General features: G+C 46.5%; 1 protein-coding gene across 2 annotated transcripts in view; it reads left to right on the forward strand.

Annotated features, from left to right (window-relative positions):
• Positions 1 to 25344, forward strand: part of LOC121287213 (neurensin-1-like) — a 38202-nt gene that overhangs the window by 2683 nt on the left and 10175 nt on the right. For both annotated transcript variants that reach the window (XM_041204889.1, XM_041204888.1), the window contains exon 2: positions 13885 to 14070. In XM_041204889.1, the coding sequence (XP_041060823.1) occupies positions 13894 to 14070 (177 nt within the window). In that variant the 5' untranslated portion in view covers positions 13885 to 13893. The remainder of the gene's footprint in view (positions 1 to 13884; positions 14071 to 25344) is intronic.

Below are 25344 nucleotides of genomic sequence, written 5' to 3' on the forward strand. Positions count from 1 at the left end.
ATCTGTATGTGTGTGTGTGTGTGTATCTGTTTTTGTGTGTGTGTGTGTGTATCTGTATGCTTGTGTGTGTGTGTGTATGTATCTGTATGCCTGTGTGCGTGTGTATCTGTATGCTTGTGTGTGTGTGTGTGTATCTGTATGCTTGTGTGCGTGTGTATCTGTATGCTTGTGTGTGTGTGTGTATGTATTTGTATGCTTGTGTGCGTGTGTATCTGTATGCTTGTGTGTGTGTGTGTGTGTATCTGTATGCTTGTGTGCGTGTGTATCTGTATGCTTGTGTGTGTGTGTGTGTATCTGTATGCTTGTGTGCGTGTATATCTGTATGCTTGTGTGTGTGTGTGTGTGTGTGTGTATCTGTATGCTTGTGTGCGTGTGTATCTGTATGCTGGTGTGTGTGTGTGTGTGTGTGTGTGTATCTGTATGCTTGTGTGTGTGTGTGTGTGTGTGCGTGTGTGTGTGTGTGTGCTATTAATGTATACACAATATAAATATAATTATCTGCCTGTATCAATGTGTCTATCTAAATGTGTCTATCTCTTGTTGTCAAGCCTCACTCATTTGCAGGGAGACAAGCTCATTTTGTTCTAACATTTTGGTAATGAGATTCCTCCTGTTCAATCATTTGGGAGAAAAACAACAGAAAATGCCACCTTTTACTGGCTCAAATCACAGAGGAGGTATGACAGCCGAAATTTTAACCCCTTCACTGTTATCAACACCTCCATGTGTTTGAATGCAGCAAGCAGCTGTCTCAACCTCACGATGTTTTGTCCATTTAACCCTTGCTGTCTGTGCGCATGCACAGTGCAAACATTTCAAAATTTGACAGTGCAGCATTCAGAGAGCCAGGTGTGTCATAGAGGAGCGGCACATGTCCTGTGCAAGAAGCTGTCAGATGTGGCTCAGTGGGATAGCAGGTTCTTTCTGGGAGTCAGAGGGTTGTGGCTTTAATGAACCATCCAAGATGTTGCCTGGGCTGGAGAGTTTTAGTGATGAGGAGAGATTGGATAGACTGGGGTTATTTTCCGTGGAGCAGAGGAGATTGAGGGGGGACGTGATTGAGATGTATAAAATTATGAGGGGCATAGATAGGGTAAACAGGAAGGAACTTTTCCCCTTGGTGGAGGGATCAATAACCAAGGGTTATAGATTTAAGGTAAGGGGCAGGAGGTTTAGAGGGGATGTGAGGAAGAATTTTTTCACCCAGAGGGCGGTGGGAATCTGGAACTCACTGCCTGAAAGGATGGTAGAGGTAGAAACCCTCATAACATTTAAGAAGTATTTGGATGTGCACTTGCGATGCCATGGCATACAAGGCTATGGGCCTAGTGCTGGAAAATGGGATTAGAATAGTTAGGTACTTGTTTGGCCGGCACAGACTCGATGGGCCGAAGGGCCTTTTTCTATACACAGTAAAGCGCTGTGGGAGGCCCTGAGGTTGTGAAAAACATTATATTGCTCCTTTTTTTTGCAATGCGTTGTGAGCACTCTGTAGAGCTTGGAGTAAATAGCAGCTCTTTTAATCCTGGTACCATTTGTCCCGTGCTGTTATCTGCACACAACATACCCAATGTACCCAATCATGTGATGTTACATCTGACCTACATAAGCCTACAACAGTGCCAGATACACATATAGAGTTAACTTCTAACTGGTCTGTGCTATGTGTATCTACTTATCTACAGCACACAACTTTCTATACTAATCTGTCTATCAATGGCTTTGTCTACAGGATGCTACCGTATTGATGTGTATATAGGCTGCCTCTAAATATCAGCATAGGTTCCAATATAGAATAAACAGTAGAAGCTGCTCAACTGACTCAAAATAAATCAGTCAACATTTAACCCTTAAATAACAGCCAAGTAGTCATTCTGCCCAACATTCCATCACTTGTATAGTGAATTGGTAGTGGCAGCAATATCAGGACTTGTCAACATGGTGTGTTAGGTTGGCCAGGAGTCATATCTGACGTAAGGCACTTCAGCAATCCTGCACTATTAGCACTAAGTTTACAAGACAAAAGCACAGTTACTATCAAAATCTGTCTCTTCTCCCTCAATGAAAAGTTGCCTGTATCACCTCCTATCTTGTTCCACTAAATCAGGGACACCTGTTTACACATCGTGGGATCCCACCAGGCTTTCACCATCCCCGTGGTCTTTGTTTCTGAAATAATGAGTGGTGCCCATGGGGAAGGAGAATCTCCATCCTAACCTGAACCCTAACTCTGACCCAAACCTCTCCGTCTCTCTCACCCCTTTAAGAGCCTTGTCAAATCCATCTCTTGAACATGCCCTTTGGTTACTCTCCAATTCAATTCAACCCCAATTATCTGCCTGTGAAGCCCCACGGGCTCTTATTTACACTAGAGGGGAACGACTAGAGTGACACAATGTTCACAGCAGAGAAACAGCCATTTGGCCCAATTGGTCCATACTAGTGTTTATGCTCCACACAATCCTCCTTTCCCTCTACTTCATCCCACCCTGTTTTCCAGTGGGGCTTTCCTGCTTGGACCGGGAGCCAAGTGACTGAGGTTTGGTCGCCTTCTTGACAGCATTATTCACAAGTTTTCACGTTTGAAAACTTGCTTTAACAGGAGGAACATGTGAAGGTTCTGCCTCCCTTCCTGGGCAGCATTCCCATGCTAGCACACATAGAACCATGTCCACATGGAAAACATCCTGCCCAAAGAACATCATCGGCCAACAGCTAACGATGAACCTCCACTGACGCAGGAGCTCAAATAAAATCCCGTGCGCCCGTTTGAAATCCCACAGTCCCTGCAAGCTGATGACAGCCCCGCCTCTTGATGATGCACCTCCTGGCCGACTGCGAACATCATCAACTGCAACCCGGTGACTGACCCCAATGGTGAACCCCCCAGGTTTCAACCTTCCGTGGAAAAGCTGGACCACCCTCAGCTGTTTGAGGACGGGTCGGGGAAGATGTGGTCACTTGCTCCACAAGTGGAATGAGAGGAACAGCTCAACTTGTGACTGTGGCCCTCCAAGTCAGACCACGCCCATATACTGAACTCCTGGCCTGAGGTATCCATTCCTGGTGGCATCGTAAACCTTCGCATTACATCAGCTGAAACCAGTGATAGGACTGTTAACCTCAACATCGAACTATAACTGCTTCCCCGGCCTTACAAACATATCTCATCGTATCAGCTTTTCCTATTTTTTCTCCCTCATGTATGCTTCCAGCTTCCCCTTAAGCACATCTGTATAAATGTACATGATCCCACTACCTACAGTCTCTCTATCTTAAGGCGCTGATGGAACCAGCCAGGGTAATTTAAAGTCACTCCTATCGTTTAGACTTCAGCGTTGTGAGATGTATTTCTAGCTCAGCAAATACCGAAGCCCAGGAGTAATAAATACTGCACAAAGAAAGAAGGGAACATTTCTGTTTTATTTTTGGCTACTGTCATGAAACCAAGATAAAGGTGGCTCAGCACTAAAATGTGGAATAACTGTTAAAAAACAGAACTAGCTGCAAACAAAATGGTAGCATCAGACCTGGCAACAAAGGCAGCTAGAGGAATTCACTGCACCAGACCAGCCATCAAAGGGACTTAAACTTAACCCCATAATACATGTCATCATAGGGATAACATTCAAGCAAGAGCCCCATTTGGAGGCAGCATGGCTGGTGAGTTTATTATGGGAGAGGGGCTTTTACTCTACAACTCACCAGTCCTATTCTGGAAATACTTAATGACACAATATAGAGGGAGATTTACTGTATATCTAACCTGTGTTGTACCTGACGGGAGAATGGGGCAGTGGTTTCTCTCCTCTAATACCCTACCCTCTCTCTCTTTATCCCATACTTTTTCTACCGCTGTCTCTCCGCTCTCTCCTTTTGTATGCCATCCACTCTACTTTATCAAGAAATTTCCTTCCATCTTGACTCTACTCCCTTCTTCTGCTGAAGATGCTGGCATCTGGCTCCAAGGGCACTGACCACTCTTCAGTATGTCAGCCAGGCTCCCGCATTCATCCAAAACTATGCTGCCCATGTCTTAAATCATAGCAAGTCCCATTTCCTTATTACTCCCATGCTCACTGACCTACATTAGACCAGTAGAGCAATGCCTTAATGTTAAAATTCTCATCCTTGTTTTCAAATCCTTCCATGGCCTCACACCCTCCCTATCCTTGGAACCTCTTTCAGCAACTCAACCCTTCAAGGTACCTGTACTCCCCTAATTCTGGCCTCTTGTGCATTCCACCATTGGCGACCATGCCTTCAGTTACCAAGGCCCTAAGCTCTGGAATTCTCTCCCTACAATCCTCTTTGCCTTTTTACCCTACTTGCCTTCTTTAAGACAATTCTTACAACCTTCTGCTTTGATCAAGCTTTTGGTCATCTTACCTAATATGTCTTTATGTGGCTTGGTGACATTTCATTACATTAAAGGCACTATATAAATATAAGTTACTGTTGCTATTGATGTTTGAAATGAGGTAGCCAGTATCAGTAGGGGATAGTGAGTCAGTACTGATGGGCGTGATCCTGTGTTTACCCTATTCACTCAGGAGTAGCAACTCTGGCTCAATATTGCTTTCTGACTAGCCCAGGGCTGACATAACATTGTAGGGCCCCTGTTGCCTCCCGGGCTGAGATAAGCTAACAGAGCAAACCAAGAAGCACCTCCTTAATCCCACAGCTCAGCTCCAAGTTGCTCAGTGTCATTGCCCAATGTTAGGAAGGGGGAAAACATCAGCCAGCCTGCAAGAGAAATACTTACATTTATATATAACACCTTTCATAACCTCAGGACATCCCAAAGTGCTTTACAGCCAATAAAGTACTTTTGAAAGTGTTGATAGTGTTGCAATGGAAGAAAATGCACCAATTTGTGCACAGTAAGTTCCCACAAACAGCAATGTGATATTGATTAGATAGGGATTTTATTGGGATATTTGTTACTCTCCAGGTAGCCAGGTGGTGAGGGTAGATGTGTAGCCTAGTCCTTAAACACTTCACAAGCTTTAATTTACAGAAACACACATTACAAGCATGCACCTCCAAAACCAATTACCACTCTTTCAGTCTGCTCCTATATCTCAGAGTGCAAGTGAATCTGCAGTTAATGCCTACCACTTAAATACAATTAAATGCTCAATAAATACACCTTTAATAATATTGATTAACATGGCCCAGGACACTGGGGTTAACCCCCCCTGCTCTTTTTCAAAATAGTGCCATGGGGATGTTTTATGTCCACTCAAGAGAACAGACAGGGCCTTGATTTAATGTCTTTATCTATTTCTAATTAATACCCAATGACGCCTGGAAAGTGAACATGGAGTGGAGCAGAATTGGGGTTGGCAGTGATGTCCCCTGTGGTTGAATAGCCACCCCCCCCCCCCCCCCCCCCCCCCCCCCCCCCCCGCCCCCCCCCCACTATCCATTGTCCAGCGACTCGCATCAGGCAAGAAGGGTTGGGGGATGGTGGGTGGGTGAGTGGGGATGAATCCTGGTGCAGAACTGTACTCCAGCAAGAATCAATGCCTGCGGGAGAGAATAGCAGTGGGCCTGTTCATGTTGAGATTCTGTAGGAGTCGGTAACCATGAAAATTGAGGGGAGATGTTAATGGTTTGACACAGAATGACATTCCACAGATTCTCAAACTTGCCACATGGGGCACCGTTAGCTGCTCTTTGTGGCCGCCATTTTACACAAAAAGTCTTGGAGGTGGAGAAATTGCAGGTTCTCGGCAGGTGACAAAATACCCGCCTCAGTCCAAGCACTTGCCCTGCTGAGGGTTTAAAAGCATCCAAGGCAAGTTGGAAAGTTGAAGTCCACACTTGTATCTGACTAAGAGGTCCTTGGAAAGATATAACTCTCTCTTCAGTTGATCAAAGTGTGCCAGCCTTATAGTGACAGCAAGCATAAAGGGTGAGTTCAGCTCCTGTGAAATTGCTCCTTTCAAAACAACAGCAGCAACTTGCCTTTATATAGTGCCTTTATAAGATCAGAAGAAACAGGAGCACTAGTAGGCTATTCGGCCCATCGAGCCTGATCCACCATTCAATGAGATCACGGTTTTAACTCCACTTTCCAGCCTGTCATCCATAGCCCTTGACAATCAAAACTCTAAATCTGGTCTGAGTGTCTTACTGAGTGGTTTCTCCCTGGTGTTCCGGGGTCAATATTTAACCTTCCAGCCACATCATTAAAACAGATTATCCAGTCATTTTCTCACTGCTGTTTGTGACACCTTGCTGTGTGCAAATTGGCTCATGATCTTCTTACATTGCAACAGTAACTATGCGTCCAAAGCGCTTCACATGAACAATTATCCAGGGGAGGCTAGATAAACACAGGAGGAAGAAAGGACTCGAAGTTTATGTTGAATGGGTGAGCTGAAGGAGGGTGGGAGAAGACTCATATGGAAGGTGAACAATGGTATAAATTCAGTGGGGCTGAAGTGGCCTGTTTCCATGCTGAAAATACAGTGGACTGTAACATTTGGCACTGGGCAATGTAAGGAGACATTAGGCCAGGCGGCAAAAAAGATTGACCAATGTTTTTAATAACTTTAAGGAGTGTCTTAAAGGAGGAGAGAAGGATGGAGAGGAAGGAAGGTTTAGGGAGGGAATTCCAGAGCTTAGAACCCAGACAGCTAAAGACAACATAGATGTGGTGATTTAAGTCGTTTGAGATGATTTGTGGCCTGAGTCACTCTCTGCAGTCGCCTGCATTGAATAGCACAGCTGTAGGGAACAGCAGGAGGGTCTCATGAATTGTCCACAAGAATTGAATTAGTGACTCACTCTCAGAGCACTTGTACAATCTTAACTGGCTGATCTGTGTGACATATCTCCTCATCCTCCTCACAATTTTCTAAAGCATCAAACAAATTTAATAATGGAGGGCTAAACTGATTTATCTGGGCTTGGATATCATCTGGAGCAATGGAATGAAAGGCTTGGATTTTTGTGGAGGCAGTCCAAATTGGGAGGCCTGACTCCCGCACCCCCCCCCCCCACCCCAACTTCCGTTTATGGCCATTCTTGCCAATGTGGGATAAGGGTGCAGATAGCGTGCCTGCATGCAGGACTCACACCCTGGCTGACTCCATTGTAGGAGTAAGCATTTCAACACTCCCTCCCTCGCTATTTTAATGGAACTGGGCAGTTTTGTTTGTAGATATGGTCCATGGCACCTCTAAGGAGTCATGACCCATGGGGGAGTCCTCATCCCATGTCAGGAACCAAAAAAAAACTGCTATTCAATATTCCCTTTGAAACATTTTCCCCTATTACCTTCCCATAAAACTGTCAATCACAGGCAGTGAAAGTCCATTGAAGAAATCTTCAATCCCCTTCACACCCCTTAATCTTGTCCAGGTAAACACTCAGGTATTTAAAAATCTCTTTTAAGAAAACTAGGTTATTATAAGGTAATAAATATACCAGTCAAACAAAGATATCACTCTCCTGAAAAAATGTGTCAACATTGCCTAGTGGGCTGAGTCCTTTAGTCAGTTTTGGAGTTCAGCCAAACATTCAAAATGAGGCCACCTGGCAACTGTATCAACAAAAGCAGGTTGAGCAGATGGCCATGCATCTTTTTTTCCCTGATGGCTTCCTTATGAATGCTTGGCTGTGCTCCAAGAATGTCTAATGGACTCAACACTGTATGCAATGTTGACACACATTGCAAGGGAGAACTATCTTTGTTTGATTGACATTTTTTATTACCTTGAAATAATTCGATCTTTCTTTGAAGAGTTATTTTTCAATGCCTGAGTGTATGTGTTTTTAAATAAATTTAGAGGTGTGAAATGGATTAAAGTTGTTTTGCCATTGATTTTGTCATTGACTCTGTGATATACACTTTTAGGATGTTGTAAGATGAGCAGTTTTTTTTCAACTGAGATTTTCAAAGTGTGTTTGCTTATGTTGTCAGTTTCAGGAGCATTTCAAAGACTTGCCAGACTTGCCAATGGCTCATTGGTTCTGTGCATAGCAGATACTGAAAGAGTGAGTATGGAGGATGTACAGGGATAATGGAGGTGGCATAGGGATGTTGGAAAGGATATAGAAGGGACATGGGGGTTGAACTGGCATGGGGTAATGGAGGGGTTATGAGGGGGCATGGAAGGGGCATAAAAGGGAATTGGGGGGTATGAGGGGTATGGAGGGGGCATGGGAGTGGGTGAGGTTGAGGGTTAGAGGGTCTAACAGTCATAGCTATAACTGGGCTAATGCTCCGGTAAATGGAGGCAGGCCATCTAACCTGCTGGCCTCATCGTCTGCCCACCTCTGTTACCATCCTGGGCCTACCTCCAGAGGTGGTGGGCCCAACTCCAGCCCACGGCTGCCTCCCCAACATGAAAATAGGGTAGGCGGGCTCCTCCAGGACAGAGACGGGGGTCGGAAAAATTTCTAACTCCCAATACCTGGCTCCTTGACGAAAGTCCAGCCCAAAGTGTCTGCGCTGAGAACTGAAGATGATTTTTCTGAATTGCTTATTGGATTCAACAATTACCTTACACTTGTGTGTCCTCTATGCTTGAACTCTCCCAGAAACGGATATGTTTTTGCTTTGTCTACCCTATCAAACCCTTAATAATTTTAAAGATCAGACCTTCTCTTTTATAGAGAAAAGTCCTTTTCCTGACAGTTGTGATCTCTCAGCTCTGGTACTGTCCTTGCAATTTGCACATTCTCCAGCGTGTCACAAAAATGTAGAATATTCTTGGGCACAATTAAAATGCTGCTTCCAGTCCATGTAATGAGTTCAGTTGCCCTTGGTGCTAAAAATAGCTTTACAATGAGCATGTTGTGATGACTAATTTTGAAGATCTGTTTGGCAAATTAGTTTGAATCTATTAGCCGGGAATTAGCTGGTAAAATAAAAGGGGCAACGTCTGGAATCCGAAAAAACTGGCAATGTAGTTTCAAATGAATTTATTAAGCGTTCGCTCATTAGTATCACATCGATTGGAGTAATTTTCAACAAAAACAAAAAGTGCTGGAAAAACTCAGCAAGTCTGATAGCATCTGTGGAGAGAAAGACAGAGTTAACGTTTCGAGTCCGTAGGGCTCTTCTTCAGAGTAATTTCCAACCTCTGCCTCTAAGGCCTTTATATTCAAGTGTACGAAGCAGGGCTACAAATGCTCTAAAATGCTAAATTTATCATTAGAGATACCACAGGAACTAGCGAAGGCTGACTGCAGATCACTGGGGCACAGGTTATGCCTGATATCAGAACTTGAGGCCTGATCAGTGTGAAATTGGCGTGCCCAAGCCAAGCTATACACCCAACACAGACCAGGCATGTCCCAGGTGCCTTCACCTTGTAAGAACCTGACTGGGAATTAGATAAGAGGACTTCAGCTGCAGGACTGGCTTTGGTCCCCAGCATGATTTCCCTTTCCCAACCATCAAATCTACCCCTCTCCCTGGCCACTGTCTGAGGCTGAATTAGGCTGCTCACATGCTTTGACCCTGGGATGAGCTTCCAGCCCTCATATCAGCTCCATCATCAAGGTTACCAACTTCCATCTCCACAAGGTGCCCTCATCTTCGCCCCACTCCCATCTGCTGCTGAAACCCTCGCCCACGCCTTTGCCACCTCTGAATTTGTCTGTCTTCTGTTCGCCAGGCCAGATCCCACTTTCCAGCCTCCATTTGGAGTGACTTCATCCAACACTCTGCTGTCCATCCTAACTTGCACTAAACCTCGTTCACCTATCACCCTGTACTCGCTGATCTCATTCACCTTTCACCCTTGTGCTCTCTGACCACTTTCGCCTATCATTCCTGTACTCGCTGACCTCGTTCACCCATCACCCCTGTGCTCGCTGACCTCGTTCACCCATCACCCCCGAGCTCACTGACCTCGTTCACCTATCACCCCTGTGCTCACTGACCTCATTCACCTATCACCCCAGTGCTCGCTGACCTCGTTCGCCTATCACCCTGGTGCTCGCTGACCTCGTTCACCTATCACCCCTGTGCTTGCTGACCTACATTGGCACCATGTCTCAATTTTAACATCCTCATCCTTGTTTTCATATCCTAATTACTTGCTTTACCTACATGCTAACATTTTGCGATACATGTATAGGGATACCCATATCCCTCTGCACTACAGCATTCTGTAGTCACTCTCCATTTAATTAATATTCTGCACAAAGTGGCTGCCAGGTTTCATACAATGCAATAGTGACTGTACTTCATTGGCTGTAAAGCACCATGAGATGTCCCAAAAGGTCTTATTTTCTTTAAATCCCTTATATGCTTCTAGTGGCTGATAATATAACACAAAGATTAGCTTTTCCCTCTCCTTTTCCTGACTTTATCTCCAGCTGCAGTTGGGAGACTGGGGCAGATGAGGGAGGGGAAATTGAAAACACTAAAAGAAATAGTGCGGAACATTGTACAGAAGTTATAGTTTCTCAAAAATAGATTCAGAATGAAAGAGATCAAGATTCACATTTGCATCTCTATGAGTTAAAATTTAAAGGGATTAAGATAAAACTCTTTTGATTTGTGCTCTGCAAAATAAAATTAATTGCTGGAGGGATCATCCAATGTACTTGGGATTGAAAAATCTACAGTGTCTGACAATGAGCAATACTGGAACCACTGAAATAGGCAGCAAGGCCACAGAGAGAACATCAGATCAACAGAAGAGAACCAATGTCATTAACCTCCACAGTCCTGATGAGCCATGGTCACATCCTTCAACACGCGAATACTAGAATCTCCGATTGGAAAACCACCAACACTCCAATACCCCAACACCTCAAACTCCAAACCCAAACCCCCAACACCTCAAACTCCAAACCCAAACGCCCAACACCTCAAACCCCAACGCCTCAAACTCCAAACCCAAACCCCCAACACCTCAAACCCCAACACCTCAAACTCCAAACCCAAACCCCCAACACCTCAAACTCCAAACCCAAACCCCCAACACCTCAAACCCCAACGCCTCAAATTCCAAACCCAAACCTCCAACACCTCAAACTCCAAACCCAAACCCCCAACACCTCCAACTCCAAACCCAAACCCCAACACCTCAAACCCCAATGCCTCAAACTCCAAACCCAAACCCCGAACACCTCAAACTCCAAACCCAAACCCTCAACACCTCAAACTCCAAACCCAAACCCCCAACACCTCAAACTCCGAAATCTCAAACCCCGACACCTCAAACCCCGACACCTCAAACCCCGACACCTCAAACCCCCAACACCTCAAAACCTGACACCTCAAACTCTGACACCTCAAACCCTGACACCTCAAACCCCCAACACCTCAAACTCTGACACCTCATACCCTCAACACCTCAAACTCCGACATCTCAAACCCCAACACCTCAAATTCTGACACCTCAAACCCCCAACACCTCAAAACTGACACCTCAAGCCCTGACACCTCAAACCCCGACACCTCAAACCCCGACACCTCAAACCCCGACACCTCAAACCCTGACACCTCAAACTCTGACACCTCAAACTCTGACACCTCCAAACCCAACACCTCAAACTCTGACACCTCAAACCCCCAACACCTCAAACTCTGATACCTCAAACCCCGACACCTCAAACCCTGACACCTCAAACCCTGACACCTCAAACCCTGATATCTCAAACCCTGACACCTCAAACTCTGACACCTCAAACCCTGACACCTCAAACCCCCAACACCTCAAACTCTGACACCTCAAACCCTGACACCTCATGTGGGGGAAATAATGCACAGGACATCAAGAGAACTCTCTTACACGTCCTTCAATTATGAAACTTGTAGCGTTCAATTGTTCAATTGTTCTGTGTTTGATTATGTGAGTCTCGTAATTGATCTATGCTCACTGTGCTTGTTTGGTAAGGCTGGGTGTGGACTCAGAGCAAAGTAAGCAGACACCATAGAAGCTATTAGAAGCTGAGCTGTAAGCTTGGAGCAGACGTTTTGTGATTTCAGAGATATTTTAAAACACTTGTAAATAAATCAGTTATGCACTTAAACTAGTGTCATCTCTACATTGCTCTGAGAGAAATAAAATAGACAATGAAACCACTCCATGAGCTCCCCACAACATGGCACCACATCCAGGACTTCACTTGAAGTGGCACTGGGCACACATTACGCCTTCCCAAATGTGGGCAGCTTTGCTCTTGTCATTTGGGACTGAGTAAAGCCAAATGCAAACAAAAAAACCCCAGTGCATTCCTGGCACTCAGCATGGTGCAGGACCATGGGGGAGCTGGGTTAGATTTTAAAGAGCCCCTTGACTAAGGCAATTGCAGAGCGATTGATTACAGAGCAATTGATTGACGAGCGATCAGTTGCGTCCCGCCGGCACAGATCATAGTTTAAAAGGGGCTTTAGGTGTCTCCAGGTAACAAGGCTGTGGAAGACCCCTCCTTGTGCCTGAGACTGGTAACCCAGTGTCAGCATAACAGTCCACGCTGCCCACCCTAATTAGTTAAAATCGGCTGGGGTCGGGAGCACAGCAGGGACGAGGGGTTAGAGACGGGTGGTGCAAATAGAGACCAACCCTCCTAAAGACCTGCCACCATGTGCCAAAGCATTGCCCCTTTGTGTTTAAATTCTGGCATGTGACTTGAACCTTGTGAGTCAGTAAGGAGAGTGGGGGATGGCTGAGCAGGATTTGATGCAAGTTGGGATATGGACAATTGGCTGAGCTGAAGTTTATGGAGGGTGGGAGATGGGACACCAGCCAAGAGGGCATTGGAATTATTGAGTGCAGAGGTAACAAAATTATGGATGTAAGTACCAGCAACGAATGCACTGAAAAAATGTGCCACAGAGACAGCTGTATAATGGAGTTGAGAGTAAGCAGTCTTTAGCAATGGGAAGGATAGAGGGTCAGAAAGAGGACACCTTGACAGTATGAACCTTGTGTACAGTTAGGATTAGAATCACTTGCTGCAAAAGTAGCCCAGAGAACAAGGGTGTTAAGCAGGACTCGCGTGGCAGCTGCACTCACTCAATTCAGATCAAAATTCAAGTGCGAACAGAGGGAGTAGGAGCAGGAGTGGACCATGGCCAGAGTTTTGCAGCCTCCCACTCCCACGACGGGTTTCCTTGCAGCAGGGCCGCTGAGCCACTGACATCTCCCTCTACGTTGGCCGGACTGAAAGCGCTCCGGCTGGCGTGAGGGGCTGAAAACTTACGGCCCCTTGAATCCGCTTGACCGTTCGATATGACCATGAGTGACCTTCTGCCTCAACTCCACTCGCAATGTGTGAAGTATTGAGCCCCACACACCATCGGAAAGGTATTGAGGTTTTCGAGACGAAGCTGCGCTGATTCACTAAGAGGTTGCCCGGTATGAGGAAATTTTTAAAAAAAAGCTGGGTCAATATTATGGGGTGACAAAATAGAAGCAATTAACATTATGGAAAGGTAGGAGAGTGGTGATAGGGAGCAGATTACTCCCAGTAGTTGAGTGGCCCATAAAGAAAGGGCCCGTGGACACAAGATAAAATGGAGGAGTATTGGAATTAAAGACAAGAGAGCTGTGAGACTGTGGAATTCATGTTCAAGGTTAGTGATTGGGGCAGATACTATGTGGAAGGCAGAGATTTTAATTCCCCATTGTGTGCCTGTACAGCTGGCGACGATGTGTGGCTGCATGAGAGTTTCAGGGTTTTCTTTTGATAATGGAGGAGGAACTCTCCAGGGTATTCCCTCCCACGATTAAATAGGTGGGAAGAGGCAATGATTGGAGCTGATTGTACACATTCCGCAGGAGTGGGCGCGATTAGCTGAATGGGTGTTCGTTTCTATTTCTCTCTCTCTCTCTGCCTCTCTCTCCTCCCTTCCATGCTCACAGTGTGAATCAAAGAGCTTGTTCTGGATTGTTCTTTTTCCAGGCGAACTCCATGGCGGGCTGTGCAGATCTCTGCATGACCCAAACGAGGGGAGAGCAGCGCTATGGAGTACGGTCCTACCTCCACCTGTTCTACGAGGACTGCACTGGCTCGATGCTGGAGGATGATGAGTCGGACGAACTGAACAGGCAGCGCTCCACCAGTGGGTGGCGGTCTGTCCTCTGGAAGGTAAGAACGTGTGTCCTCTCATCCAGAGACAGCAGCGAGAACAACAACAACATCAACAATTTGCCATTAACAAAGCGAAACTTCCCAGTGCGTTTCGCAGAAGCGCCATCAAAACAAAACTGAATCACGTATGGAGGTATAAGGACAGGTGACAAAAAGCTTGGTCAAAGGGGTAAGTTTTAAAGAGCCTCTTCAAGATGGCACTGGCAGAGAAGCTTAGGAAGGGAATTCCGGAGCTTGGTGGTTGGAAGCGCGTCCACCGATGGCACAATCATTAAAATCGGGGATGTGCAAGTGACCAGAATTAAGATGCTCCTTAAAACTTAAATCTTTGCCCAAGTCACCTGCCCTAGAATATGGCTCAGCGTGTTGATAACGCTCCTGTGAAGCGATTTGTCACCTTTTATCACATTAATGGCATCATATAAAAGCAAATACTTTTGTTGTCATTGGGGAAATTAATGAACGGGTCAATACCCTGTCCAAGTTAGAGCAAGAACTGCTACTGTCTCAATTCTATTCTAGGGTTTAGACACAGACACACAGAGAAACACAAACAAGAGAAACACACACAGATATACACACACAGACACACACACAGAAACACACACAGATATACACACACAGACACACACACAGAAACACACACAGACATACACACAGAAACACACACAGACATACACACACAGACACACACACAGAAACACACACAGACACACACACAGAAACACACACAGACATACACACACAGACACACACACAGAAACACACACAGACATACACACAGAAACACACACAGATATACACACACAGACACACACACAGAAACACACACAGACATACACACAGAAACACACACAGATATACACACACAGACACACACACAGAAACACACACAGACATACACACAGAAACACACACAGATATACACACACAGACACACACACAGAAACACACACAGACATACACACAGAAACACACACAGATATACACACACAGACACACACACAGAAACACACACAGACATACACACAGAAACACACACAGACATACACACACAGACATACACACAGAAACACACACAGACATACACACACACAGACATACACACAAGCACACACACAGAAACACACACAGATACACACACACACAGAGATACACACACACACAGACATACACACAAACACACACACAGAAACACACACAGATACACACACACACACAGACATATACACACACAGAGATACACACACACACAGACATACACACAGACACATACACAGAAACACACAGAGATACAGACACACAGACACAGAAACACACAGACATACACACAGAGAGAAACTCACACAAATACACACATATACCCACATACTGACGCGCGCATACACAAACACACACAACAACACATGCACACACGCACACACAATCACACACAGATAGACACACACAGAAACACACACAGAGAAACACACATGCATACATACACACACACATACACAAGCATACACAGAGAAACACACAGACGTACTCACACAGATACACACACACATATACACACATACTGACACAGGCACATACACATACATACACGCACACACACACACACACACACACAAACACACATGCAGACAAACACACACAGATACACACATGCAGACACATACACAAAGACACATAAACACACACACACAGGCACACATACACACAAACAGACACACACACACACGCGCACACACACACACACACACACACACACACACACACACAAGCATACACATAGAAACACGCAGGCGCACACACATCCACATATACCCACATACTGACACAGGCACAACCACACACATAACAATACACAGACACAAACACACACATACATGGAGACAAACACACACAAGCAGAAAATACACGCAGACACCATCCCCCACGCACACAAACAGGCACACACGTACACACAAAAACACACACAGACACACAGACACACACACACACACAGACTCTCACACATATGCAGACAAACACACACAGATAGACAAACACACAGACACAGGCAGACAAACACATGCAGACACACACAGACACACAAACACAGAGACCCGCACCAACCACCCCCCCCCCCCACACATATACACACAGACACAGCCACACACGTGCATACACACACACACACACCCACACCCACACACGCACATACACACAGACACACACACAGACACTGCCATACATACAGGCACACCCCACCCCCAACACACAAACACACAAACACACACACACACACACAAACATACACACACACAGACACATACAGGCACATCACCCCACGCACACATATACAGGCGCATCAACCCACGCACACACAAACACACACACACACAAACACACACACACACACAAACACACACACACACACACAAACACACACACACACACACACAGACAAACACACACACACACACAGGCACACCAACACACACACACACACACACACACCAACATACACACACTCTCCTGGCTGCCTTCAATTCCTGATCTCATTGGATGGATTTTTCAGCCATTTTCCACTGATGGAATTATAACCTGCTTATATTTTCACCCTCTGAACAGCAGAAAACGATGCTCCTGAACACAACCATCTGTCATGGCCCTGACAGTCACAATATGTTTGAGGAAGTCAATAATTACATCGTATTACATAGAATTTACAGCACAGCAATAGGCCATTCGGTCCAACTGGTCCTTGTCAGTGTTTATGCTTCACATGAACCTCCTCCCATCCTACTTCATGTCATCCTATCAGAATATCTTTCTAGTCCTTTCTCCCTCAAGTATTTATCTCGCTTCACTTACATACTTCTACAAAATTCAGCTTAACTTATTCCTGTGGTTGCAAGTTCCATATTCTCACCATTCTCTGGGTAAAGATATTTCTTCTAAATTCCCTACTGAATTTATTAGTAACTACCTTATACATCTTTAAATGCCAGAGCTATACGTTCTATTTATTTTTGGAAAATTACTTTATGGTTTATTTTCCCCCTACTCCAGCACCTTCCTGACTGTTGTCAGGCTGGAACCCAATGCCCAGCTTCCTCGCAAGTATCTATCTCCAGCTGCTGATGAATTGGAGAAGCCCTTGGCTGACCTAGTTCAGTAACGGTGACTATCAGTTACAGAATTGTCTGCCCCAACACACAACAGGCTTGTGCCAAGCTTGGCACATAAGAAGGACCCACAAACAGTAACATGATAATTGGATTTTGGTGGTGTTGCTTGAGGGACCAGCATTGGCAAAGGCACTGGGGACAACTCACCCAGTTAAGTCTGCGTTGGGAAGGCCTGTGCTCGGCCTTTCCTGCTCCGCTACCAATTGATGCCTTCAAGTGGGCAATTAATGCTGGTGTTAACTCAGCAACGGGGGAGTGGGGGTTGTTGGGTGGGGGTGGGGGGGGGGGGGGGGGGGGGCGCGGGGGTGGAGGTGGGGGGTGTGGGGGACTTGTCAGTTGGGGAGCACAACAAGCATAGGCTTCATGTAAGAAAAGGGGTTCTCACACGGGCCCTCGCCAGAGGCTTCATGGGAAATACAGGCACAGGCAAAACTCACCATAACCAAAACAATTCTTACAAACTCTGGATTGGGTGCTAGAATTTAACATTGTGATATGGTTGTCATTAATCCAGTGCGTAAACATTATAAGGGCCGATTATGTATTTTAGTATGTTTTCCTAGGGGTGTAAATGATGGTCTTTGTCCTGGCTCTAGTGAACATCTTTACTGATAGCAAGCTTTCTATTGCAGTAGACACTAAACAGTACACAGTGAATGACAGGATTGGTGCTGAGAGAGGTTTCAGTCCTTGTGTGTGAATCCCAGTCAATTAGCATTGCTCGATATTAGAACGGATGGGAATAATTAACAATTCTCACCACTATGTCATTGAATTCAAGAAATCTATAGAGCCAATATCTCCTCCCTCCATGCCACCATTCCCACCGAGGTCTTACGCTCTAGTGTTCCCTCCCTAAACCTCTCTGCTTCTCCACTCTTCTGCTCCTTTAAGAACCTCCATAAAGATCCACCACTGCTAGCCAAACTTCCAGTCACCCTTCTCCTTTCTTGGAGGTCTCAGAGGGTCGTAGGGTCGGAGGAGGTTACACAGATGGTGAGGGTGCTTTAACTTACGATTTGTGGAATCCCACGGCCCATCTTCCCTTTCTGGCCTTTTGAGCATCTCTGATATGGATTGTTCCACCATCGGTAGCTGTGCCCTCAGCTGCCTGGGCCCCAAGCTCTGGAACTCCCTAAACTTGTCCACCCCTCTACCTCTCTCTCCTCCTTTAAGACCACCTTTAAAATCTACCCTTTCGACCAAGCTTCCTGCTCTGATGTCTCATTAGATAAATCAGTGTCAAGCTTTTTTTTGATATTTGCTCCTGCGAAGTACCTTGAAACAGTCTCCTATGTTGAAGGTGCTATATAAAAGCAAGTTGTTGTTGTTAACCATTCCTCCTTGTCCCTGGCTCTGTTGTACTACACTGGGCTACCATCCAGCCATTTCCATTTTAGAACACTGTGGAACATTGCCTATTAAATCATTTAATCACCATAACATATCTGGCAAATTAATTCAGCAGCAAAAATATGACATGAAAATACAACTAGACATTGCTAAATCTGCAATAATTGTTGCTCAGGAAAGACTCATGATTCTGGGAGATTTCTTTCCTGGGTAAGTTATTCCTGGTTCAATAAGTCTATTAGATTTCAGGATTTTGGGTCGGGAGCTTCCAGATGTTCACCACTGCCCCTCTGGCTGCCTTCTCCAAAGCAAGAGTTGCCACCCACGGTGATACATGCTGTACCATTTTCTCTCCATCCACTGCAACATTCCCAGACCAGCATTCAGTGTAGCTCTGCTTGGTACAGGTTAGATAAGAACTCAGCTCTGCAAAAGGATCACAAAAGGTTACACCCTGTGTGTGTGTGTGTGTGTGTGTGTGTGTGTGTGTGTGTGCGCGCAAGAGTGTATGTGTCTGTTTGTGAGAGTGTGTGTGCGTGCGTGTGCCAGAGCATGTGTGCGAGAGTGTGTGTGCAATGAGTGTGTGTGTGTGTGTGTGTGTGTGTGCATGTGTGAGGGTGTATGTGCAAGTGTGTGAATGTGAGTATGTGTGAGTGTGTGTATGTGCGAGAGTTTGTGTGTGCGAGTGTGTGTGTGAGTGCATGCATGTGTGTGTGTGAGAGCGTGTGTGCATGTGTGAGAATATATGTGCAAGTGTGTGTGTGAGAGTGTGTGCGTGTATGAGTGTGTGTGTGTGCATGTGTGAGAGTATGTGCGCATGTGTATGTGTGTGTGCATGAGTGTGTGTGTATGCACACGAGTGTGTGTTTGTGGGTGTGCACGTGAGAGTGTATATGCAAGTGTGAATGTGTGTGTGTGCGAGAGTGTGTGTACGTGTGCGAGAGTGTATATGTGTGCCTGTGTGCACATGTGAGAGTGTATATGCAAGTGTGAATGTGTGTGTGTGCAAGAGTGTGTAAGTGTGTGTGTGTGCACATGTGAGAGTGTATATACAAGTGTGAATGTGTGTGTGTGAGAATGTGTGTGAGTGTGTGTGTGTGCATGCAAGTGAGAGTTTATGTGTAAGTGTGTTTGCGAGAGTGGATATGTATGTGTGTGTGTGTGTGTGAGTGTGTATGTGTGTGTGTGTGTGTGTGTGTGTGTGTGAGAGAGAGAGTGTGTATGTGTGTGTGCAAGAGTGTGTGCATGTGAGACTGTAGCCTGAATTTTCACTGAGTCAGAAGGGCTCCATGCCTTAGCCAAAATGGTGCCAGAGCCCAGATCCAAAAGTCCCATCCCAGAAGCAGCACCCAGCATTTTCACCATTGGGGCAGATGGGGGCGGGGACAGGGTGAGTTATATTTCACACATCCAGAGGCAGCAACACACTTAAAAATGCAGCTGCCTTCAAGCAGAAGTAATTTTTATTATCAGGATTTCCAAAATGTGGCTTGTTGTTTTCAGACTCGAGGGAAATGTTTGATCCTAACGGAGTCCTTTGGGGAGGTCACGTGCCCTTTGGGAGAGTCCAGTTGCCCCTTTGGCATTGTTAGGAGTAGACATAAATTTGCATAAAAAGTGAATACTATCTGTGGATCTGTCAAGTTGTCATTTAAATCTCCTCTAAATTTTGAGAAAAGACAGCCCAAGGTTGAAAAAAATCAATGCTTGTAATTTCAGTAGATGGCTGTTGACAAAAGCCTGAGGGATATTATTATAGGATTAGTGCTTCTTGACTGCTTCCACAACCTATTATTATCACTGTGGGGGATGGGCAGGTAATTTCAGTTTGATGGACAGCTCCAAGTGGTCATAAAGAGATTGATGTCCTTGACTTGGGGCTATGAATATAATTTTTTTATAAGGGAGTAAGTACTTGAAGGGATTTAAATGATTGAATGGGATTTTATCAATGAGAGTGTGGTCTTTTTAATACAGTGAAGTTTGTAATGGATACTCAGAACCTTATTGTATTTTATGCTACCATGGCTCCTGAGATCTGTCCATGGCAGATACTGGGTGAGTTGGCATGGAGGGTGTTAGGGCATAAGGTAGTCAGTAGGGAGCATAGGTTGGGCATTAACTTATCATTGGGGCTATAAAGGGCCATGGGGATTTGTCGCGGTCATGGGTTGGCATCAGTTGACAATAAGTTTTCACAGGAGCCTAGAAAGGGCCATGGGGGTAGGAAGAGGGCATAGATTGGCATGGAAGATATGAAGGGTCATGGAGCAGCATAGGTTGGCATGGAGGAGGTGAGGGGCCATTGGGAGTGGGCAGGGGGGCATAAGTTGGTATGAGTTGGCATGGATGGGACATGGGGAGTATGCAGGAGGGGTAAGGGTTGTGAGGTTTAAGGGAAAGAGGGCTGGTTTTCATTTTATAGCTTTTATTGTAACTGACGTCTCGACCAGACTGCCTCAGCACCTGGCGGTCCCTGTGACACTGTTTCTCGGGGGGCAATAGGCCTGACTCCAGTGAGCAGCAACCCCTCAGAATGAAAATCTGACTGTTCGGGGCATTTTCTCCCAAATCAGGTTTATGGAGACGCGAAATTTTCTGACTCTGTGCTCCCGACTCGGAAGTGAAAATTTGGCCCTGTGTGTGCACGTGTGTGGGAGAGTGCGTATGAGACTGTGCATGTGAGAGTTTTGGGTGTGAGACTGTGTGTGTAGATATGTGTGTGTGAGAGCGCATGCGTGTGAATCTGTGTGTGAGTCTGTGCATCCAGGTGCAGGCACATGAGAGTGTCCAGGAATTGAATATCAGTCTCCAGGTCATAACTGTGTCCAACCCTGGAGAAAAATCATTAAAAAAGATTGATTTTATTTTCTTTGAACAGTTCTCTTTACCACATATAAAAATATCGAAAATGGGGGAAGAAAGGTTCTTTGGCTGACAGTCAAGCATCATCCAATTGGGCGATGAGTCTTTGTGCTTCCCAATTGGTGTAGGGAGCCAGTGCATCACAAGGATGGATGGGTTGGCTGATGAATGGCTGGAGTGTGGGGGCAAGTCATGTGACGAAGCCTCCAAGAATAAATTGAATCACAGTTGCAGACTGAAGCTATGGATAGTAATGGCAGAGGCTCCAACACTCTATTACATGGCTGACCAGGAATCTATCCTGTTAATAGGACCTAAGCCAATTGGTGAAACCAAAACTAAGACACAGAGCTTTCCCTTATTGAGAGAACCTATTGACTTCTTCAGTTTCACAGCTCTCCTCCCACTCAGCACAGTGTCCCAGCTGTCCCCTATTTATATGTGCTCAACTACCCATCACATGATTCCGTGCCAGTGGCATGCATTGGAAGGATTTGCAGGTTGATACTCAGCCTGTTTGTCCATGTTATGGATGCAGCCTCCAGGGCCATCAAGTCTGGGGGTGGGACTTGAACCTAGAGCTTGTGGCTGAGAGGAAGGGTTGCTACCCAATGTCCCACAAGACCTCCATCTCTGAGCAAGAGAGCGGGCAGCAAATTAGTGATTATAATGGAGTCAATGTTTGTTTTCAATGTGGGGTCTGTAATCTGGCAAGAGAAGATTGGCCGCCTGGTGTAATACTCGGCTGAAACCTACACGATGAAAATCAATGGGAATGACTATCAGGCGTACTCCAGAATGAGTGGGCAATCCGCTCCAACACATTACTGCCCTGGCAGCGAAGACAGAAAGTGACCTCAGCATTCCTGATTTCTCGGTATACACTTATAAATTAAAATGTCAGATAACCGCTGGCTGCCTCCTGATCTCCATTTTCGGGTCTGAGCCCGAGTAAAGACCTCTGAGCGAAATGATGCTTTAAACACAATCCTGGTCATGCATTCATTGTTTGCACTTTTTTTTACGAGGTGAAATTCCCATTAAATCATTCACGTAATGAGGTCTGTCAGCTCCTAGCTCGGCTGCTAGGCAACGTCATGAAAATGGGGCCTTTCCACCCGTGTGGGGGAGGGGAGCAGCCAGGGTACGGGGTGGTGTCGAGGGGAACAGTGCAGGTCAGGATGAGGGAGAAGGAAATGTACTTGCATTCGACTTTGTGAGGTCACTTGTGGCTTGTTCAGGGCAGCTTTGGCTGGGACAGATCCAGAGGCACAAGAGCCTTTGACGGGTGAACATGCATTTATGAACGGTTCTTATTTTCAGACGCACAGTGTTTCATGATGACTCATATCATTGAGGAGATTCTACTTGTTCTGAATTAGAAACTAGCTCAGAATCCAAAAGGCACAGCAGTTATAAATTCCCCACACGAGCCAGGCAGTGGGACAGCAACAAATTGCATTTATCTAGCAACTTTAATTTAGCAAAACATTCCAGGCTCTTTTACAGGAGCAATTATCAAAGAAAATTTGAGGCTAAGCCACGTGGAGAGATATTAGGACAGGTGAGCAGGAGCGTTGTGAAAGAGGCAGGCATTAAAGAGGAAGAGAGAGAGGCAGAGGGAGTTTGGGAAGAGAATTCCAGAGCATAGGCAGCTGAAGGCACGGCTGCTAATCAAGGATGCGCAGGGAGCCAGATTTAGAGGAGCACAGCACAATACTGTGGCTACAAGAGCAGGTCAGAGGCTAGGAATCCTGCGATGAGTAACTCACCTCGTGATTGCCCAAAGCCTGTCCACCATCTACAAGGCACAAGTCAGGAATGTGGTGGAATACTCCCCACTTGCCTGGATGAGTGCAGCTCCCACAACACTCAGGAAGCTAGACACCTTCCAGGAAAAAACAGCCTACTTGATTGGCACCACATCCACAAACATTCACTCGCTCCACCACTGACGCGCAGTAGCAGCAGCATGTCCCATTTACAAGATGCACTGCAGGAACTCACCATGGTTCCCCCAGCAGCACCTTCCAAATCCATGACCTCTACCACTTAGAAGGCCAAGGGCAGCAGATAGATGGGAACATCATCACCTGGAAGTTCCCCTCCAAGTCACTCACCGTCCTGACTTGGAAATATATCGCCGTTCCTTCACTGTCACTGGGTCAAAATCCTGGAACTCCCTCCCTAACAGCACTGTGGGTGTACCCACACCACATGGACTGCAGCGGTTCAAGAAGGCAGCTCACCACCACCTTCTCAAGGGCAATTAGAGATGGGCAATAAATGCTGGCCTAGCCAGCGACACCCACATCCCATAAAATAAATTTTCAAAAAATCGCAGGTCTGGAGAAGGTGATGGAAATAGGGAAATGTGAGGCCATGAAGGGGCTTTAAAACAAGGGTGGGAATTTTAAAATCGAGGCACCACTGGACTGGGAGCCAGTGTAGTTCAGCTGGCGGTTAGGTGACAAATGAAGGGGACTTGGAGCAAGCTGGAGTACGGGCTCTGGAGCTTCTCGATTGACTCTCCGCAGTTAGAGTGGAGCAACTTGGGAAACAGTAAACAGGGGCATTTTCCAATCTCATGCTGCTAACCGAAAGCCTTGCCTGAGTTTCACAAAGACTGATGTCCAACCAGTAGTATCAACAGTTGGAAAAGTGTCCACAGCATGAGTCTGAGTTTGAAATGCATGGTCTCAGCAGGAGAGGCTTCCCACCCAGAATGCCATATTGGGCAATTATGCCCGCAGAGCCGACAGACGCCACCCTCCCACCTCGAAGCCCACTCAGAGTGTCAGTCTGGGCTCAGGACCCAGCTTGCCAACTCTAACTGGATTCATGCCATGAGGTTTCTTTCCCTGGCCACCTGCCTGCAACCCCCAGACCCTCTGGGCCCCAGTACGACAACCCTTCCTCCCACTTCTATATTTTTATAACAAGTGAAGAGAACTGTTTAAAGGAATGACAAAAGAACATGCATTGGGTGGAATCTTGTGGGGGAGGTAGGGGTCTCGGACACCGGTTGGAGGGCCAGCAATTGCCCCGAGTCTCCTCCTTCAGGGAAGGCCTGACCTTTCTCGTTCCGCTCAAGGACCGCGGGGGGTTGGGGGGGGGTGGGGTGGGGTGGGAGGTCACGCCCACCTAGGGCTGCTGGCCCATCAGAGGATGTCGGTTATATTGAATGCCAGCGCCATCAGGCAGGCAGTGACTGTTGCCAGTACGACACCCAGCCTGAGGCCTAGTATTGTCGCCATATTCCAGGCCACAAGTGAATTATGGCAGAGTTGGGGTGGGGGGGGTGATGGGGTGAGTTGGTCGCAAGGGACGAAGGTGGAGGAGGTCAGCAGCAAGGGCAAGAGGTGGCTCTCAGTGGGCTCACCTACCCTTCCTGATGCTGAGACCCTCGATCAGGTGCTGAGTCCCTTTGAACAAGGGACACCCTCACCACCAACCCCCCCCCACCCCCTCCTGCCCCCGGGGGTCTGCAAGCCACCCTGCACAGGTTGGCTTGGCGTGCTCCCAGCATGGTGAGCGCCCCCTGCCCTCCGCTGGGTGAACACCAGCAGCAGAAGGATGAGGACAGTAAGTGGGCATTAATTACCCATTTAAGGCCCTGAATTGGCAGCAGGGCAGGAAGACTGTCCTCAGGCCTTCCCCCCACAGGCCTAATTGGGATGCAGGTGGGAGGATGGCAGGATACCCCACTCCCACCCCCCACCACCTTCACCCCCCCTCACCCCCTCACCCCCCCACCCCCACCACCACCACCACGCACCCCCCACCCGCCCCCACCACCCCACCTGCCCAGCAAACTTGCCATGGGGCAGGATACAAGATTCCGCACATTGTATCTAACTCCCATCTGATTTTTCAGTAACCTGGAGATTGC

Source organism: Carcharodon carcharias, chromosome 14 (genome assembly GCF_017639515.1).
Source record: "Carcharodon carcharias isolate sCarCar2 chromosome 14, sCarCar2.pri, whole genome shotgun sequence".
In the NCBI taxonomy this organism is placed as follows: Eukaryota; Metazoa; Chordata; class Chondrichthyes; order Lamniformes; family Lamnidae; genus Carcharodon; species Carcharodon carcharias.